The sequence below is a fragment of the Crocuta crocuta genome, unplaced genomic scaffold, assembly GCF_008692635.1.
Source record: "Crocuta crocuta isolate KB4526 unplaced genomic scaffold, BGI_CrCroc_1.0 scaffold24, whole genome shotgun sequence".
In the NCBI taxonomy this organism is placed as follows: domain Eukaryota; kingdom Metazoa; phylum Chordata; class Mammalia; order Carnivora; family Hyaenidae; genus Crocuta; species Crocuta crocuta.
The window spans coordinates 6,104,011-6,125,030 of record NW_027530974.1 but is presented as its reverse complement, the minus strand read 5'-3'; the positions used below and the strand labels follow the sequence as shown (position 1 = coordinate 6,125,030).

General features: G+C 38.1%; 2 protein-coding genes across 15 annotated transcripts in view; one reads left to right on the top strand and one right to left on the bottom strand.

Moving 5' to 3' along the window:
* RIOK1 (RIO kinase 1) overlaps window positions 1-10,315 on the bottom strand; it is a 29,997-nt gene extending 19,682 nt beyond the window's left edge. For 2 of the 3 annotated variants that reach the window (XM_077770076.1, XM_077770078.1), the window contains exons 1-5: window positions 10,027-10,315; window positions 7,053-7,263; window positions 4,774-4,864; window positions 3,526-3,595; window positions 2,207-2,249 (exon numbers count right to left, since the gene is read on the bottom strand). In XM_077770076.1, the coding sequence (XP_077626202.1) occupies window positions 2,207-2,249; window positions 3,526-3,595; window positions 4,774-4,864; window positions 7,053-7,263; window positions 10,027-10,097 (486 nt within the window). In that variant the 5' untranslated portion in view covers window positions 10,098-10,315. The other variant, XM_077770077.1, reaches the window with a different exon arrangement.
* A 203-nt stretch (window positions 10,316-10,518) lies between these two features.
* CAGE1 (cancer antigen 1) overlaps window positions 10,519-21,020 on the top strand; it is a 50,521-nt gene continuing 40,019 nt past the window's right edge. For 11 of the 12 annotated variants that reach the window (XM_077770068.1, XM_077770066.1, XM_077770065.1 and 8 more), the window contains exons 1-4: window positions 10,519-10,616; window positions 12,502-12,721; window positions 15,853-15,940; window positions 18,723-19,243. In XM_077770068.1, the coding sequence (XP_077626194.1) occupies window positions 10,570-10,616; window positions 12,502-12,721; window positions 15,853-15,940; window positions 18,723-19,243 (876 nt within the window). In that variant the 5' untranslated portion in view covers window positions 10,519-10,569. Of the gene's footprint in view, window positions 10,617-11,801; window positions 11,857-12,501; window positions 12,722-15,852; window positions 15,941-18,722; window positions 19,244-21,020 lie in introns of those variants that run through there. The other variant, XM_077770070.1, reaches the window with a different exon arrangement.

Genomic DNA, 21,020 nt, shown 5'->3' with positions numbered 1-21,020 from the left:
TTTTTTTTAATATTTATTTTTTAGAGATAGAGCATGAGCAGGGGAGGGGCAGAGAGAGAGGGAGACACAGAATCTAAAGCAAGCTCCAGGCTCTGAGCTGTCAGCACAGAGCCCGATGTGGGGCTCATGGACCACGAGATCATGACCTGAGCAGAAGTCAGCTGCTTGACTAAGCCAACCAACCACCCCATTTGTTTTTTATTTGAGAGAGAGAGAGAGAGCGAGCAAGCACACATGAGCAGGGGAGGGGGGCATTGGGAGAGAGAGACAGAATCTCAAGCAGGATCCATACTGAACGTGGAGCATGACCAAAGTGGGCATGACCTGAGATGAAATCAAGAGTTGGATGCTCAACCGACTGAAGCCACCCAGGGGCCCTTATCATTTATCATTTAACCCTTTAAAGAAAGAGGTTTTTTTGCATACCTCTGGTATGCATGAATTAATCAGGGAAAGGGTTTCCTTCAAAGTCAGAGCAATCAATCTTGAGTAAAAAAGGATCCCAAAGTCCTCTTTAACAAACAGGAGGAAAGGAATTTAAAGCCCGGTCCCATCCATGCCTGAACTGAAGAAGCCTGATATTTAGATGCAATTTCAAGGACACTTACAGCAGCCCCTCCAACTCCTCAGAGAGACACAGTGTAAAGTGGCCAAATCTAACTCTACTTTAGGGTTTATCCTTCAGTGACACAGCTACTGTCACACCAGAAACCTAAGGTTAATAAAAACAAAACAACCCTGGAAAGACTGCAGGATAAAAAGCCAAACTGCAACTATGGCAACTAGAGAGGAATGAAAGGGAAGTGAGCGAGCGGGCCCTAACTGCCATTCCCGCTCCACTGCACAGGTCGGCAGAGGGAAGGGATGCGCTGAGAATCCAATCCAGGCAGACACCTGTGTTGCTGCAAAACTGGGAGGAAGCCAAGGCAGGGGAGTAGGAGGAGCAACGTACCAATGTGGCTTTTAAACAAAATAGGGGAGGAGAAATAGGAGAACTGAATAAACTTACAAATACATATTTAAAAAGACAACTTAAGACCAAGATACTCATTCTTATTCAAAATTAATTTCGGAAAAGGGGGAAAAAGGATTTCCTGCCTTAGTTATTTTAGGGAGTTTGAAAATTATGGCTACCACACTTCTCTCAGCTGGACTACACTTTGTTTTCAACACACACACACACACACACACACACACACACACAAATCACACAAAATAAATGAGAGAACAAGAAAGATGCAGATCTCAGACCTACTCCTGCCCAACTCCAGGCAGAATTCTTCAAATGTGCAAATGGTTCTGGGGTTCAGGTTAGGTGTTACTCCGCTAGCCAGTCATATCTGGGCTCATATCTTAAGTCAAGGATTTGGGAATCACAAAGGCTACTATTCCAAAATGTGTTTATGCCTCTGTGTAGGGGTGGGGAGAAGGGTGGTAGGTAGCAGTAGCAACGTTCTGATCCTTTTTAGCACCTTCACATAAAAAAATCAAAACCAATGCTAACATCCAAACACAACTCTCTACAGATGGGAAAATTAGGAAAAATTTCCCCCATTCTTTAACAGAAAGAATAAAACCATCATAATGTTTAAAACAAGTAAGGGATTTTTTACTGAAAACGTGAAGGCATTGCCCTTCGCCCTCACTTTGTGGCAGATACCTATCTTCTAGGAAAGCTCACAAAATTCCTGCAGATCTTGCTTAAGACAAAAGATCTCTGGTCTTCCAGTACATTCTGCCTCCCCACAGAAGATGAAAGCATTGTATGGTGGCCACAGAGGGGGGCATGAAAGTAAGTTACCTATCATCAATAAAGTAAAATGTAGACTTCTTAACACAAAACTAGAAGAAGGAGTAATTTTAGGTAATATTAGCATTAAGCAAGAAGAATGAGTGCAAACTATAATCCCAAGAGAAAAGAAATGCTAGTTTAAAATAAGAACTTAAAATGAGATCACAGGGGCACCTGGGTGGCACAGTCAGTTAAGCGTCTGACTGCAGCTCAGGTCATGATCTCACAGTTTGTGGGTTCAAGCCCCAGTTGGATTCTGTACTGACAGCTCAGAGCCTGTAGCCTGTTTCAGATTCTGTGTCTCCCACTCTCTCTCTGCCCCTCCCCATCTCATGCTCTGTCTCTTTCTCGCTGTCTCAAAAATAAAAACTATAAAAATTTAAAAATAAAAATAAAATGAGAGCACAGTTGTACCTGTTCCACAGTTGCTCTGTCCGCCTTATCTTTGATGCGATACCTAACCAAAACCAAAAAAGAATATGGGACATTCAAAATTCAGAAGCCAAAATAAAGTTTCAAAATGTATCTCATCCCATAAAATTCTTAAGTAGGTGCTTTCTTTAATAACCTATTTCATAATCTCATCACAGTTCCATTGTTCAGTGATACTTCCTTCATGTCCCCTTAATCGTCAGTTCGGTTCCCTAGAGCAAAAGGAGCACATCTGCAGTAAGAAAAAAATAATTCTATCCATATTTCAGAAGGATAAAGAGAGCAGCTGGGGTAAAGTGAACCATGCTGCAAAAAAAAGAAACATCGGGTCTGTTAATACTGTCCTTGAATCTTTAATGATTCTATTAGTGGAGAATTAAAGTCATTTATATCACCTTCTCTTTAGAGTCCCTTTCTACAAAGATACAGGTTTCTATCACCTTAAGACAGTTCTTGGGTTCTACCTTAAGATGCAGACTCCAACTGGCTTCAACTCACACACAAAGTGATTCTATTAGCACACTAAACTCAACTCATAAAGATTCAAAGACAAAGATTCAGATACTTCCCATGAAGTAACAGATGACTATGGCAGTTCTCATAAGTCTGGTATCTCTTGGGCATAGCAATAAACCAGAAGAAAAGTGATTTTTAGTCAGAAGAAAACTGGTTTTTAAATTCAGTTCTAACACTACTAGTTGTATAAACTTAGTGTTATTTCCTACAATATGTCAATGCCCTAGTGTTATTAGCATACAGAAGTTAGCCCAAACTTTAACAACTGGTTCTGAGAAGAATAAATAGAAACTGTTCTTAATTACATCACTATTTAGTTTTAAATCTTCCCTTATATTTTTAAAACTATTTCATGGAGGGATGCCTGGGTGGCTCAGCTGGTTGTGAGTTCAAGCCCCACACTGGGTGTAGAGCCTACTTAAAAAAAATTTTTTTTAAATAATAAATTTTTTGTTAATTTCATGGAAGGGAAAATTTTTTACTAAATTTTTAAAAGGGAACATTTTATACTTTAACACTTCAAAAATCTACGCTTTAGTTTAAACCATTACCCTCCTGAAGGCACATCTGTGAATTTCACAAGATTATATATAGCTTGACCACACATTTAAGACTCACTTAATAGTCTCAACCTACTAAGGAAAGGATAACCTCATTTAAGGTAAAAAACAAAAACAGGTTTAAGCATACAAAGAAATATCCTTTCCAAAAGAATTATGACCAAGGTGCTAATTTGTCTAGAATTAGTCCCTATCAGTCATGTTTTATAGTTAAATATTACTTACATATCTGCTTCCTTTTGTCTAGACTTTTCGGTGACTTTATTTATGACAGAATCAGTAACATTTAGCTTATCTAAAAATTAAAAAATACACAATATAAACAACATTTAAGGCAAAGATAAGACTTTCCAAATATACTTCTCCCCCCTTCCTCTTCTATTTTCCAAATATTGTTACATATAGAATCTCTTTTAATAATGAAAAAATGTTAATGTTTTTAGAGGTGAGCATGCAGTTGTATCTCCTTAGTGACAAGTGTCATCACTGTCATCATCACAGCTTTAATTTCTGAACCACAGAAACCCAGATCCAGGAATCCCCCTAAAATCCTTTACCTGCATGTGCTGAATTTCAGATAGCTGTTAATACTTTATATGACTAACATAGGGAATATACACTGCCTGAATTCCAAGTTTAATTCTAAAAACTTCAGTTTCATTTCAAGTTACAGGTCAATGATAGGCTACGAGAGACCCTGTGCTAGGTTTATAATGAATCAATGTCGAGAAGACAAAGATTAGCCTGCATTTTTTAAGAGATGGTGGTTCAAATCAACATTCTGATTCCTTGCATTCAACAGCTCACTAAATGATTAATGCCAACATAAAAAGTATCTAGTAAAACAAAATTTATATTCAACATTCTAGTACAGTTGATACTTGAACATGTATTTGAATTGTGCAGATCTACTTATATGAGAATTTTTCACAGTGCTGTACTGTGCACGTATTTCTTCTTCCTTATAATTTAACATTTTCTCCAGTTTCCTTTATTGTAAGAATTTAGTATGTTATATACATAACATACAAAATGTGTTTCTCAACTGTTTATGTGGTCAGTGAGGCTTTTGGTCAACAGTGGGCTACTTGTAGTTAAGTTTTGGGAGAGTCAGAAGTTATATGTGGATTTTCAACTGCATGGGGTCAGCATCCCAACTCCCATATTCAAGGGTCAACTGTATTTTCAACACCCTACTCTCAGACAATGCTACTTTAACACAAAATACACAAAAGCTTGAACAGGTATCTGTAACTTTATATTTCTATAGCAGAGGAGAGAACAGAGCTAAAAAAGCAGAAGCTGAAGTCTCTTTCCAAAGCCATGTCTTTGAATACTGAGTTTCTATCTTCTGTAAACATTATTATTCAGCAGTAACACTGAATACACTCATTTCTGGATCTAATAACATTTATGAGACTTCATGGTTTCTGAATAGCTTCTTCACAGCCCAAATATAGTTTATGAACTCACCTAGATTAATTTTATTCTCAAATTTCCGTAAGACCTTATCTGCTGGAGTAGACATTTTGGCTGAGTTGTAGTTGGAAGTCTGTTGATTTGCCTAGAAGAAATGAGTTCCAGAGTTGAAGGCACTAGCTATATAGACCTAAGGTTCTTTATTACATGTCTTTCTCCTTAGCCCACAGTTAACTATCAGAGCATCAATACTTGAAGGAGTACCCTAAGAAAAGGTTAGGAATCAATCATATTTGCTCAAAAATTTTTTAACAAAGACACTTGAAGTAGGACAAAATTACTCGCTAAAATGAAGTCTGTATAATCTGCATTTTTAAACCTCCCTACAGTGTATTCCTCATTATTATAAATAAATTAAAATTAAATGCATTTTCCTAATTCAACTATTTACAGATTTAAAATTTGAAAATGTTCATTTATCTCTAAAATGTATAATGAATGGCTAAGGCCAACATTAAACTGGTTCTAAGAATTTCACTTTGGGCCTACTGTCTCAGGAAAGGGAAAGATCAGGTCTGAGGCTTACCACTTACCCTGGCGCTATGCACAAACTAAAATAATAGCAAAAAGAACAAACCCACAAATAAGAGAGTATAGCACAGATAAAAGGGCTCATAACAATGACTGATTTACTCTGGTTATCTCAGTTTGCAGCTGTGAGGCTGACTTGTTTCTTGTCTGCATAGACCCTTCTAAAGTTTTCTACCAGACAGAACTTTAAAACATTTCTAAATACAGATTCACAGTAGAAAACACAGGTAAAATTTTAATCACCTATAATCCCAGCATCCAAAGATAATAGTTAACATTTAAGCATATATACTTACTTTTTTTTCTCTCTTTATTAAAAGAGAATAAACTCTATATTGAAATAGCTCAATGTCTCACCAAAACAAGTGTGAAATTCATCTGGTTATTTTTATTTTTTTATACTTTTAATTTTTTTAAATGTTTATTTTTGAGAGAAAAACAGAGTATGAGCAGGGGAGGGGCAGAGGGAGAGGGAGACACAGAATCCAAAACAGGCTCCAGGCTCTGAGTCATCAGCACAGAGCCTGATGTGGGGCTCAAACTCATGAACTGCAAGATCATGACCTGACCTGAAGTCTGACACTCAACTGATTGAGCCACCCAGGCGCCCCATCTGGTTATTTTTAAAATGCATGCATTCTCGTCCACAACATAGTAGTCTTAATATTCAATGAAATATTGTTGGTTTTTCTCCCTCTGTCTCTTTCAGAAATCTTTATGCTCTAGTAAGATGTACCATGTTATCCCTGGGCTCTGCAAAACCCTGAAGCATTGAGTACTTCCAGTTGAGAAGCAGTCTCTGCAATCTGATAACTTGTGCTCTGTACACGGTAGGTGATGGCATATCATGAACATGTCTTCATGTCATTAATATAGTTTTCCACCACAATGTATTTTATGGCTGCATAATATCCCATCATGTGCAATCAGTCCCACAACACATTTAATCAAGTTGTTTCCAGTGTTTCTCCATAAACAATACTGGAGCATCATTCTCATAACACTACTCTTGGCACAATCTTAAAAGAACTGCTGAATCAAAGCATTTATTTTGTTTTATTTTTTTATGTTTTATTTATTTCTGAGAGAGAGAGAGAGAGAGAGAGAGAAAGAGCAAGCACAGAGGAGGGTCAGAAAGAGAAGGAGACACAGAATGTGAAGCAGGCTCCAGGCTCTGAGCTAGCTGTCAGCACAGAGCCTGACACGGTGCTCAAACCCACGAAGCGTGAGATCATGACTTGAGCCAAAGTCGGACGCTTAACTGACTGAGCCACCCAGGCACCCCTATTTTCTGTTTTAAAAGCTTTTATCATATACCAGTTTATCCTCTAAATAAGTACTTATTTAGTCAATCAGCAGTTATAGATTTTGGGTCTTGGTCAGTTTCATAGGTGAAAAAAATGGCCTCTCTATATATTTAATCTGCATTTCTTTAATTATTAAGAAAGATGAACTTTCTCTCCATATTGCCTAACCATTTGTAGTGAACTGCCTATTCACATTGTTTCCCATGCAGATTTTAAAGCTCTTAATCTTATCACAATTTAAATAACTTTAAAAGAACCTACATCCAGGAAATTATCTGTCAGAAATACGAGAAGGATAAAGAACAAAACTTGGGGCTACAGGGCAACATAACCTGAGAGAAATCTTCCAGTTAAGTCCAGAAAGATGAAAAGTTTTTTGAAAAAAGAAGACATAAACAAATAACATGAAGATGTATACAATCATTTGTAAAATACCTGTGGGTTACTCCTTGCATTTGAGAGATAACCTTTGGTGAGTTTTCCAACTCCATCATCCCAATCCCAGTCATCATCATCATACTCCTCCTCTTCTTCCTCCTCCTCTTCTTCCACCACATCACCTCCACCCATCTTCTCAGGCACATTCTTCTGCATGTCTTCAAACAGAACATCTTCCTCTCTGCTGGTCCGCAGGTCAATGTTTTCACTAGAAATAGTATGTTTCCACATAACTAATTGGATTTACATACGCATTTATTTGTGATATAACTAAATCTATACCCATAAATCTAAAAGTTTTCCTTTGAACAATTATCTCCCAATAAACCCCAACTTAATACCAGGTTCTGTTTTTCAGAGTGCCATTCCCACTGCTTGCTTATTCTCCAGGCCCTACTAAAGAAGTACATCAGGTGTTAAACACACTTCTGCCTTAATGAAGTCAGGATTTACACTGTTACTCTCTCTGCTGAATGAATGGGCTCTGACCAGTACACCAGACCCAACTCTAGGAAAACCGTTCACAGATATGCCTTGGGAGGGGAGGGGAAGCTTTCTGACAAAATTTGGAACTAAGTCTAAAGCAGCCTTACCTTGAACTCAATACCACTCGAACAAAAGAAGCTGTATCAAGATTTGCGCAACACAAAGAACTTCAAATCGCTCATATTCATGAAGGGAAGGAATGGTGAACACAAGCACCACAAATGAGAGTGGTAGTCCAGGTGTAATTCAATTGGAGAAGTGGTGATTGTCAAACCCAGAGATCAGGCCCAGAGTAAATGGAGCACAACCAACGGGGTGTTTTTCTGCCATGTGAAAATTCAGACCCAGTGTTACCAGATCTTAGTTTTTCAAGAGAAGCCAGAAGTGTGGACTTTTAAATCTCCCACTTAACTGGTACATTTAATTTTAAACGTAAACTGTGGATACCAAACAAAACATATCTGCAGGTCAGATTCAATAGAGGTACCACCAGTTTTGACCACTCATGTAGAGAACAAACACAGGAACCACAGAGAAGAGCTGATAATGTGAACTACCAGCTTAAAAATGGTCAGACAAGAGTTTAGTAAATTCAGGCGGTCAATCCTGATTATTAATTAGCCACAGCTTAGAGGGTTCCAAATCTCCATGGATATGGGTGGGAAGAGAATAATCATTAAACACCTGGTATTTACTATGATTTTGTAAACATAATCCTTAATTTGATCCTTTAATTGCCAACAATCTACAGTGGCATGTTAAATTTATACCTCGTCCGTACCAGAACTTCTTGACCTCGGCTGGACAAGTCTTTGTTGTAGGAGGTCGTTTTCTGCCTCACAGGATGTTTAGCAGCATCTCTGGCCTCTACCTATCTGATATATTGTGCACCCCCACACTCCCTTCCTGGTGGAGTGGACCCTGGAGTGTGGCAGGGTCACAAAATCCACTGGCTTATCCTCAGAATATCCAGCGATGGATGGTAAATCAGTGTACACCCATTACCATCAACTATTTACCAGCCACACTGGGCTATTTCTTCTCCCTGCTTCTTCCCCAAAGCCTTTTATATGGTTATCTGGAATGCATCTGAAATAAAATCTTATTTCTCTGGCTAAATCTTATGTAACCTTCCAGTATTAGCTTATAATCATTTGCTCAGGAAAGCCTTCCACATTCCTTACCCATTTTTCCTTTATACTACTTATCCAATTCTAATGCAAATAATTTGCCCAATTATTTAATATTTCCCCTCCTATCATGTAAGCTGTGTGTCAATCAGGGTGGTGTTTACCAATGTATCTCTATCCCATTAACATTAGACCTGACACACAGAAAATGATCAACATATTGAAAAAAAAAATCCCCAAATGACTAATAAAATCTATGTGTAATGTATCCTTAGTATGAACATAAAGTAAAAAACGGTTTCTTGGAATTCCAAAGGAACTCTTATTTTTCATGTAGGAGTTACCCTGAATTCCTTTTGCCTCACACCTCACAGCCAAATTACCACCGAACCTTATCACTTCTACCTCCAAAACATATCTCCGTGACCGTGACCCTACCTCTAGCTCCCCTCATGTTTGAACTGAATTATCACTTCCGAACTGCTTGCGCTCATGCCCTCTAAAACCATCTTCTCCACAATACAGTAATTCCTTTAAATCACAAATCAGATTGACATTCCCTTACTAAAATCCTTCCTATGGCTTTCTATTAAGACCTAAAATATCCCAACTGCTTATCATCCCTTATAAGGCTCTATATGATCTGGCCCCTTCTCACTTCTACATCATTACCTAGCAATCTTCTCAATTATCTGTGCTATACTCTGGGTACAATGGCCTCTAGACCCCTCCTTTCACATCCAACGTTGAGCCTGTGCCTGGTCTCCTCTTCCTAAACTGCTGTTCCCTCTGCTCCTCCAGAGGTTAGATTCTTCTCGTTCAGATCTGGACTTAACTTTTCCTTGACACTGTCATTACTTAGTCTATCAACTGATTTTAATTATTTGCACAGGGTAATATTATCTGTTTTTTGTTGTTGTTTGTAAAATATCTTTATGTACTTAACTGTCTGCCCTTCTTCCCAAAGACAGCAGGGACTTAATCTTGTTCACCACCATCTCCAGCGCCGAGGACAAAACCTGGCCCACAACAGGTGCTCAAATATTTTTTGAACACCAAATGCAGTTCGGTGAGAGAGAGAAAAAAAAAATCTATGTTTCCCAACCACTATCCCCAACTCTGCCTCTTAGCGAGGTTTGCCAATCTGGGACTCCCTTGACAAGTGGCTTTCAAGAACTCTGGCGCAAAGTGATATAAAAGACCCGGTTGGGATGGAGAGAGAAGCAGACGGCTATGAAGAGAGACCACTCCGAATGATGAAATACCGGCCTCACTCAAAAGCCAAAGGAGGCGGTGGCGGCGGCGGAGATAGCTGAATCCCTACGAGGTCAGTGTGGCCAACGGCGCCCGCCCACCTGTCCGAGGAATCCGCGTCGTCGAACTGCCCGGGGACCACCCGACTCATCAGCAGCCGCCGGTAGTCCATGACGGAAACTCGCAGAGCCTCAGCGAACCTGGAGGCCGTCCGCCCTGAGCTGGGACGGGAACCGCTCAAGGACCGCGCTACCCGCAGCCCATCCAACCGGCTCTGGGCAGATGCCCGCCTATCAAACTGCTCAGAAGCGCCAACGCCAAAAGCGAGCGCCACGTGCAAACAGAGATAAGCACCTACCACCGGGACACTGAGAACCGCCCTGACCGGAACTCCCGCCCGACCGGAAGTCTCAACCCTGCCGGATGTCCCGCCCCCTGGCGCGCCCGAGGGCGTGTGGGGCGTGGCAGAGAGCGTGGAGTCCGGCTGGCGCCGTTGCGCGCGGGGACTGGCTGGGGCGGCGGGTGGACGTCACAGAGGGCGGTTCCAGCGCGCTCGTTTGCCAACTGCGAGTTTTTAAAAGCCTTCGGGGGATGAGGTCTTGAAGGGTTCTTCTTCGTCGGGCGAAACCTTGTGCGTGTGGTACATGCGCGAAATCCTCACTGCGGATCCAAGAAGTTATGGACCCTGGAAGTGAGCACTTTTTGGACTGGGAAAGTTTGGTGCATTGTTTTGAGGGGAAAGTGAGAGAAGTGATTTTTAAAATGTTTGTCATACAACTGAATTTTAAAACTAGAATTCTGGTGGTAACTCCAATGACGACTCTTCTAACGTCCATCTTTTTAAAAACAATATTTTAACATTTATTCATTTTTGATAGAGAGTGCGAGTGGGGGAGGGTCACAGAGCGAGGGAGACACAGAATCCGAAGCAGCTCCGGGCTCTGAGCTGTCAGCACAGAGCCCGACACGGGACTCGAGCCCTAGGAACGGTGAGATTATGACCTGAGCCGAAATCGGACGCTCAACCGACTGAGCCACCCAGGAGCCCGTAACGTCCATCTTAAAAACAGCTTTATAATGTTCCTGGAATGTCTACCCAAACATCTGAATAAATACTCTAAAAATGTTAGCATGAATCTGGTAAGGACAGGATGAAAGATGGAAAAAGTAAACCTAACTTTAAAGTAAGCTGATGGACTGCACCATGTGAATAAAGTTACAAAAGTATAAATGGAAGTTGTAGGTTCACCAACAAAGAAATTTAAGAAATAAGGGCCTTGCATTTGGAAAACAAAGATTTTTCAGATTCTTTTCACCACAGCCCAGGCAGCATTATGTGTTTGGAAGAAGGAAAAGGTCAGCATAAAGATCGGCTTTTCACACAACCCAACTAGCCTGCTTGTCTTACTGGCTTTTTATACTTCAAATGATGACATGGCTTTGGGAAAACAAATCAAACCTCACTAAATCTTTAATTAATTCGAGAATTCAGTAAAATAATCCAGGCAAATGGGTAGCAACTGTAGATTGAGAAGTTTTAATGGAAATAAAATCTTTGGACTGCAGGATTCATTGAATCAATAGTTACTCTGTGAACAACATTGCTGTTTGCTGCAGGACTACTGAAATATCATGAATGGACTCTCGGGAGGGATTTATAATCTGTAAATGCTAACACCCTTCAAGGGGTGGTGAAAGCTAACACAGTAAAACAAGCGCTGAACTGCAGAGATTTACCACATTGTAGGAATTTTAAAAATAGATGAATGGATAGATAGAAAGGCTTTAGGAGAGAGAAGCATTTGCCAGGTCAGACTGAAGTAGTAAGGAGCGTGATCTGACTAGAGCAGGATAGGTAATGTGTGTGATAGGTAATGTGGGTCCACGCTATGGGAGTCCTAGAAAGTCCAGCAGAAGAACTTGGACTCCAGGTGATTGGATATCCTTTCCTCTGCCATCCCCTGACAGACCTAAGGAAGTCACGAGAGTGTGGGCCTGTGTGATGACGTGAGAGGTAGAAAGCATGGGTTATGAAAAACATTTTTAAAAGGGAAATAGACAGGACTTGGTAATTGGATGGCTCATGATGATGAGCTAGAAGGATACCAAAGGCAACTCCAAGTTTTCAAACCCAGGTGCCTGAGAGAATAGGTGTGGTGTAGGAAAGTGGATTTACAATGTTGGGTTTGACTTGACTTGATAATGAGATAATAGAAGGTATCAAGTAAATAGGAAAACAGTATTTTGTGGAACCTAATAGTTCTCTGATAACACTTTGTAAATATCTGTTAAGTAACTAACTGAGAGGTCCCTTTACCTTCTGGGACCTTCTAGGGAATTATTGGATAGTAGCCACATATATTGACTTATTTTTGTCCAAATCAGTATTTATGACTATACAAAGTGACCATGGTATACTCAGACTAAAAAAATTTTTTTTTCTAATAACTGGACAAATGACTTTGTAAAATTTAGGACACTGAACTTTGTTGCCTTCTAAATGTGAGAAGGCATGGGGGGAAAAGCTCTTTGTTGGAATATACTAATAAACATTAAAATTATGCTTTTTTTTTAAGAGAAGACTCCGATCATTCAACAGTTAGGAACAAGGATTATCTAAAAGTTTGGTCATCACCTTCAGATCCTTTGCATTTTGAAGTGCATGCTTCTCATGAAAAATTAGAAAACACCTTGGAAGCGGACACCATGAACGTCAGCAGTTTTAGTCAAGATTTAATTCACTCAGATTCTCCCTTCTATATGGACACCAGCAGTACCAATTCAGACTTGCCTCAGGTATGCCTTGCTTATAAGTTCTAGGAGGAACAGATGTATTTGGCTTTCACGTTGTCTTCCTATGAATATGTCCTCAAAAACATAGGAAACAAGGGGCACCTGGGTGGCTCAGTCGGTTAAGCATCCAACTTCGGCTCAGGTCATGACCTCACAGTTCAGGAGTTCGAGCCCCGCATTGGGCTTTGTGGGGACCGCTCGGAGCCTGGAGCCTCCTTTGGGTTCTGTGTCTCCCTCTCTCTCTGCCCCTCCCCTGCACACACTCTGTCTCTCTCTCCCAAAAAATAAACATTAAAAAAAAATTAAAAAAATATATATGGGAAACGATAAAAGAATCTCCAGGGGAGGCTCAGAGGAGGGGGGAATACAGGATCTGGTTTTCTGAGTCCTATTTGTGTACGTAGAAAGGTAGAACATTACAAATAGAGTGTTAAACCTGATCCTTTCTAGCCTCCACATGAAGTCCTAAGCGTGTAACAGGGGGACATGGACACAGCAACTCAGTCACAGAGGCAGGAAAAGAGCCCAAGGGGTCAGACATTTGGTCTTAAGCATGTTCTAATATGTCAGCATGCAAATGATTCAAATGTCATTCATAATGGTATTGACAGAGCCCTGCTTGTAAATGACTTTCTATTTTAATGAAAATTCCAAGTGTCCTTTCTCACAAACTAAAAAAATTTTACTGTCTCAAATTGTGATAAATGCTGTTCTAGATGTTTGACAATTACTAAGTAGCAGGACTGTAGGGAAATAATATGAATGAATTAGTTTGTGCTGTATGTAATTGCCTTTTTGTAGTTCAAGAATGGACAAATATTGACAACTTTCTGTGGGCTAGTCCATAAATTGGCATAAACTGTCTAAAGGGCTTTTTAGTGGGGTTCCTTGGTGGCTTAGTTGGTTAAGCATCTGACTCTTGATTTCAGCTTAGGTCATGATCTCATGGTTTGTGGGATCGTGGAGCCTGCTTGGGTTTCTCTCTCCCCCTCTCTCTGTGCCCCTCCTCTGCAGGCACGTGCATGCATGGGCACGTGCTCTCTCGCTCTCTCTCTCAAAATAAATAAACAAAACAAAAAAACCTGAAGAAACACAGATTTTTTAAAAAATAAAGGAGTATTTAGTGATAGGAAATCACATTTTATTTTTAATTCTATCTCAAGGAAGGATGCAAATGAGATATGTGCAGAATTACCTAGAATAAATAAACATTAGGGGCACCTGACTGGTTCAGTTTGAAGACCCTTGATCTCAAGATTGTAAGTTCAAGCAGCATGTTGAAGGTAGAGATTATAAATAAACAAACTTTCATGAAAGGTATTATTTAAAATAAACAAACATTAGAAGCAACCTAAATTTTTACCAGTCGGGACCCAGTTAGATTATTGCACAGATGTACAGTAGATATGTGAACCTTAAATATGATAATATAGATACATAGTTGACCCTGAACAATGCAGCACTTAGGGGTACTGATTCCTCTCATAGTTGAGAAGCTTTATAGAACTGTGACTTCCCCAAAATTTAATAGCCTACTATTGACCAGAAGCCTTACCAATAACAAATAGTCAATCAACACATATTTTGTGTATTGTATTTGTTATATACTGGAAAGAAATGTGATTTAGAAAATCATTAGGAGAATAAAATACACTTATAATACTCTATTTATAAGAAAAAAATCTGTGTGAGTGGACCCATGCACTTCAAACCCACGTTGTTCAAGGGTCAGCTGTGTATTTATTGATGTAGAAAAATGATCACATTGCTTCTCACTGGGTAGTGGGGTTTTGAGTGCTTTTTACTTTCTTTTTTCAAATAATGTTCAAGATTATCTTTATAATGATAAATTTTATCATATTTTAATTTTTTAAAAGTTTCTTTACTTTGAGAGTGCCTGTGTATGCGTGCATGTGCATGCAAGTAGGGGAGGGACAGAGAGAGAGAGAATCCCTAGCGGCTTAGTGCTGATGCAGGCTCCAACTCACAAACCGCGAGGTCATGACCTAAGCCAAAGTTGGAGGCTTAACCAACTGAGCCACCCAGGTGCCTGCTTTCATATTTTTTTTTAAAGAAGATTTGACCATAGTATTACAGTGTTAATCAAAGTCTAACATATTATGTACCAAATTGTGAAGAATGAGTCTCTTAAATTACATAAAGAGGTTCTCTCCCTTGGAATTCATGGAGTATTTTATTCTTTATAAAGAATTTATAGACCAAAGGAACAACAGGCATATTTTAAAGACAGTATTATCATAGAAGGCTAGAATTAGAAGTAATCATTGAAGTTCGACAAGTAGTGGAGTTCCAAGAGTTTGTGTAAATATAACATCAATACACATTCAGTACTATTTTTTTTTCAAGGATATTTTTCTTGATATGTTTCAAATCTACTTAGCAGAAATGGTCTAAATTAGCAAGAAGTCTAAAAAAATTTTATAAAACATAACTCGGTTTTTATCATAGTTTAGGTAACATTCAATAAGTGGGACAATGTTATAAAAAGCATGTTGAATAGAGGTTTGTAACCAGCTGACTTTAGTAGGAGATACAAATTATTTTAGAGCATCATTTGCCTTACATGCCTCATACACTATTCATAATGAAACCAATGTTTTCCTCAAACATTTAAAATATTTTCTTAACTTATACTGTTAATTTACTTAACAGCAACCTTTTCTCTTAGATAACATTGAGGTAACTTTGAGAATAAGTCCTACATTAATTTTTATGAATTTTTATCTATTAGAATCAGATTTCACCTCATTACTGGAACCCTTTACCTTCACTATTAAAAGACTTGAATGACAACTACCCTAATAGTTCTTTAGACCAGATTTAACAAACTCCAAAGGATTATCAGAGATTTATACATTATCATATACTTATGTTTACAGTACCACAATTTGACTTACCGAAAACTAAAATATTAAAAAAGCAAGATACTTGCTTAACATCGTTTAATATCATGACTCCTTTAGCATGGTTTTACTAAGAAGGAGCTCAGATGTACGGTAGGGAAGGGTACCAGAAATTACTAAGAGAAAAGTTACTAACAATGTACATTTGTTTGAAGTATTTGATGTTCGTTTGAAGTATTAATATTAATGCCTTTTTTATTGTTAATACAGAATGAAATAAAGAATATAAGAAGGGAAGATGAGTCTAAAGTCATACTTTCTGAAGAAATTTATGCCACACAAGATGATTGGTTAGGTGGTGAGTATCTCTTTGTTGGCAGTACACAGAGAAACTAAGATTTGTGTGTGTGTGTGTCCTGTGATAATAGCAATGATAATAATAGTGATAATAATATATGATAATGATAATGATAATAACATGTGCAAATAATGATAATGAAAATAACATGTGCAAATATACACATTATATGTATGATCACACTTACTCCACAAACAATCCTATGAAATAGGGTTTTTTTTTCTTTTTAAATAAGGGTTGTTTTTATCTCCATTTTACATTTATCTCCATGGGGCTCAAGAGTAACATGAGAAGTACAAACCATTTGCAACATATTTGGCTATATTAAAATAAAAAAATTTTCTATATGACCAAATTATAACCAACAAAATTTAAAAAAACAAGACAGAGACTAAAGATGTATACATGCAATGTATACATTGACAAGATTAGTATCCAAAATAACTCCAATAAGAAAAAAGACACATAAAACTGGATAGAAAAACAGGCCAAGTATATGTATTAGCTTGTTAGAGCTGCCATAACAAAACACCATGGATCGGGTGACTTCAACTACAGAGATTTATTTTCTCACAGTTTTGGAGGCTGGAAGTCTAAGATCAAGGTGTCAGAAGAGTTGGTTCATCCTGAAGCCTCCCAGATAGCCATACTATGTCTAGCCTCCCTGATGTCCTTTCTTCCTAAAAGAACACAAGTCATATTGGATTAGGGCCCCACTTTTATGACCTCATTTAACCTTAATGACCTCTTTAAAGGTTCCATCTCCAAATAGAGTCACACTGTAAGATACTGGGGGTTAAGCCTTCAGCATGTGATTTTTGGAGAGATTCAATTGAGGCCATAACTGTATCTAGTAGATCACAGAAAAGGAAACCTGCAAGACTATTAAAAAGACCACAAAATACCATTTCATGCATATCAGTTTAATACGCACTGGAGGGATGTAGTAGAGCAAATAAACTTCTATGCTATTGGTGGAAGTATACATTGGTACAGCCATTTTGGAAGATAATTTTGCTAGGTCTAGTAAAGTTGAAGATAACATTTTCTATAATCCAGCAATTCTACTTTGAGGTATATATCCAGAACCTAGACAAAAATTTTTAGTATACAAGGACATGTATAAGGATCATCACTGAAGGTTGTTTTTAACAGCAAAATTAGAAACAAATATCTAACAAAAAGGGATTAAAGTGTAATCTTTCAATAAAATTAACTAGGTCTACATATATTTATATGGCTAAGTCTGAAAAGAAAAATTTTAAGTGAAATAAAGACTTTCATATGGATATAACTATATATATTTTTTATATCTAATATATATGTTATAAATGTAATTTTATTCTATTTATATACAATTTTAAAGCACAGAAAATAGTGCTGCACATCACCCAGGGTGATGTAGAACATTTTGAAATATTTAGGAAGCTGTAACATCTGTTAGATTCATAAACTACCAGCTTGAGATAGTTTACTATTTCAGTGTAAAACCGTGTTACAGCTCTTTGTATAAAGTATTCTTTTCCAAGCTGGGTTTTTGAAGGTTGCTGTGATAAAAAGCAAGTATTGTACAAAAATCAATGTAGAATAGAAAGTGAGGGTTGCATTGTTCTATTTTATTGCAAGATCTGAGACACGTGGAACCCAGTAGTGGATCCAAGTAGTCAGTTCAGTTGTATGAGAATGAAATAAAACACATTTTGCTGTCAGTTTGTATTTTCAAACATCTACTAAGTTGTTGGGACAAATACTGAAGTTGAGCTTAACTACTTAATAAATAGAACTGGTAGGTATTTCTTTCCAATTCTTGGAAATTGATATATACTATTTATGGTACATAATTGAGCAATGAAAGCAGAAAAATATGGATGGGAACAATAAATACATACCAGCTTTAGTAGTTATCTCTCGAGAGGAGAAAGGGAGGGAATTTAGGTGGAAGGGAGGCATCATTAATTAGTTTTGTAACATTTTATTGCTTATTAATGTTTATTTTGGTGGGGGGAGAGAGAGTGCTGAGCATGAATGGGGGATGGGCATCACAAGAGGGAAAGAGAGAATCCCAAGCAGGCTCCACAGTGTCAGCCCAGAGCCCAACATGGGGCTCAATCTCACGAATCCTAAGATAATGACCTGAACCGAAACCAAGAGCTAGACACCTAACCAACTGAGCCACCAAGGCACCTCTCCTGCTGATTTCTAAAAATGTCTTAAATCTGGATAACTTGTCATATTGAGAAACTGTATAACACAGCATTTAGAAATAGTATTCTAGAATCCCAAGTATACCACATACCCATTCTGTGACATTAGGCAAATAAGTGACTTAACATCTCTTATATCTCAGTTTATATGTGAAACAGAGATAATAACAGTGCCTGGCTCATCGGATTGTTGTGAGATTAACCAAGTTTATGTGGGTTATTATATTATTGATTGCGCTTTTTTATTCTTTGAACACATAATCAAAACATTTTAAAGTTACAGTACAACAAAAGAATTTTGAAGATGTCTTGGAATTTGTTGTAATGGTATTTGACCAGAATGATGTACAGCAAGCTTCTTTTGTAGCAGTCATTTGAGAACTTATGGCTTCCATGTAAAACGTAGTTCTATTTTGTTTGCTAGCACAAAGCCATGCTGAAATCCACTCAATAAAAAAATGTTGAAATATAATTTTAAAAAGACTCCCAACAGTTTATTTCATAAGTGTCAATATAACTGTTAGCATGTAAATGTATGGTCAGCTAATTCTTGTTTCCATCTTTCTCTTCCTAATGAGATGTCAACATTGGAAATAACTCTCAGAATGTACTAACTCAGCAAGTTGACCCCAGCATTTCTTCCTTCAGACAATTTGAACCTGTTTGCAAATTTCATCTCACTGAAGCATTTAGTAATGAGATGATAACATTTCAGAATCTGAATGAAAGCTTACCTCACATAGTACAACCAGAAATGCAAAGTCATGTGTATAATTGTGCAAAAGACACCAATATAAAGGAAGATTCATTTAAGGAAGATCCACTGGGAACTAGCACTTCTTTAAGTGAAGAGCAGTTTGCTCATGAGTGTGTCAGACAACCTTATAGAAGTCCACCTGTAGTCCACGGCAGTGGAGAGACAGTGAAATTCATGGAAATGCCACTGGCTAAAAGTGCTGCCACGGAATCTGCCCTCAAACCTAGTCAGCCTCAAAGCATCTGGTATGAGGAAAGTGTACACAGTGATGTTGACAAACCATTTTACAAAGAGAACAGCTTTAACCAGCTTGATCTGAGAGCTAATTGTGCAACAGAGAAGGTAAGATTTTTGGTGGTCAGTATAGCTTATAGAGTATTAAACTATGTGCTTTCAAAAACAAACACCCCCAAACCATGTATATAATCTTAGACTTTCCTAAGTATTATTATAATTTAATAATTAGCAAGAGGGACATTGCTTCTCTGGGGAAAATGCTTTCTGAGATCTTAATCAATTTATAAACAAATTTTTCTATTAAAATCAAGTCCATACATGGAGATTAGCTCTACCAAATTGGTCATATCTTTGAGGATCAAGGCTCTGTCTTACTCATCCTTTTATGTATCTTAGCACCTATGTGGTACCTTGAATATAATAAGCTTTTGTATTTGGTGAATCAAATTGGCTGAAACTCAAGAGTTTACTGTAAGGAAAAGGTTGAGAAGAGGAGGAAGGATGGAGGTATTATTTGACAGGAAAATCTTAAAATTTTCCTATCATGAGGGATTTCTGTTGACAAGCATAAAATATTAGTTTTTCTATCAAGTGAAAATATTAATTTGTCTTTTGACCTATTGATTCTGGGGATGCATGTAGTATCCTAAGAACCCTGAGGATGCCATTAGTATAAATTCTATGTGCTCTCTGAAAATATTTTAAAGTAACAGTTTTAAGACTTGGTATGGGCAAATATAATCCAAGAGTAGTAAAAATAATACCTTTTTATTGTAAGTCTGATGAGAAAAGCTATGACTTTTTCATTTTCAAGTATGAGCAGTTTTTTTGTTCATTTATCTGGAAGTAGCATTTAAAAGAGAACTTTATTTCCCTATGTTGATTCTGGAAAATGACATTTTAAAAAATCTGTTTAATTAGTGTTTCTCAAGATTGCTCCTTCCTATTTCTGCTGCATTTAGTTATTTAATCAGTCAATAAATAGTTTCTGGAACATATTCTGTGCTAGGCTCTATGTTATGTGTTGGTTATATAATGGTTTTTAAAAATGTGGTTTTCGTCCTCATGAAAATAACACCTTAGTAGAAGAGACTCACATTAAATAATCACACATATAAATGTAAGCTTTCAACTATGATAAGGCTCTGAGTAGTTATGTATAAAGTGTATGTAAAGTATACATAAAGTTCTATAGTATTACATATATAAACTGTAAGCTGCAAGGATGGTAAGTGTTGTGTCTTACTGTCCTGGTCCGGAAGTTTGGGGGAGGCTTTCCTGAAGTAGTGGTAATTGAGCTGAGCTCTGAAGGATGAGTAAGGAGCTAAGGAACTGTGGGTGGGAGAGCATTCCATGCAGAAGTAACATGCAGAAAAACCCTGTGGCTTCAGGAAGCATGGCACCCACTAGGACCTGACAGAGGCCCAGTGTTGCTGGATTGAAGGAGGCACATAGTAGGTGAGGAGGGAAAGGTAGCATGAGTCAGGCAGCAAGACCAGATAGCAGAACCTGTAGGCCTCCGTAGGGATAGTTGTTTTTATCCCAGAATGATGATAAACCATTAAAAGACAGGGGTCCAATGGCACCTGGATGGCTCAGTCAGTTCAGTGTCCGACTTCGGCTCAGGTCATGATCTGACAGGTTTGTGAGTTGGAGCCCCGCAGAGGGCTCGGTGCTGACAGCTCAGAGCTTGGAGCCTGCTTCAGATTCTGTGTCTCTCTCTCTCTCTCTGTCCCTCCCAGGCTTACACACTGTCTCTCAAAAATAAATAAACATTTAAAAAAAAAAAAAAGAGAGGTCCAATATCTTTAAATTTTAGGAAGTTATACAGCCCACCCCTGCAGATATCTTTTACAGGGTTTTAATGTCATGTTTATTTCAG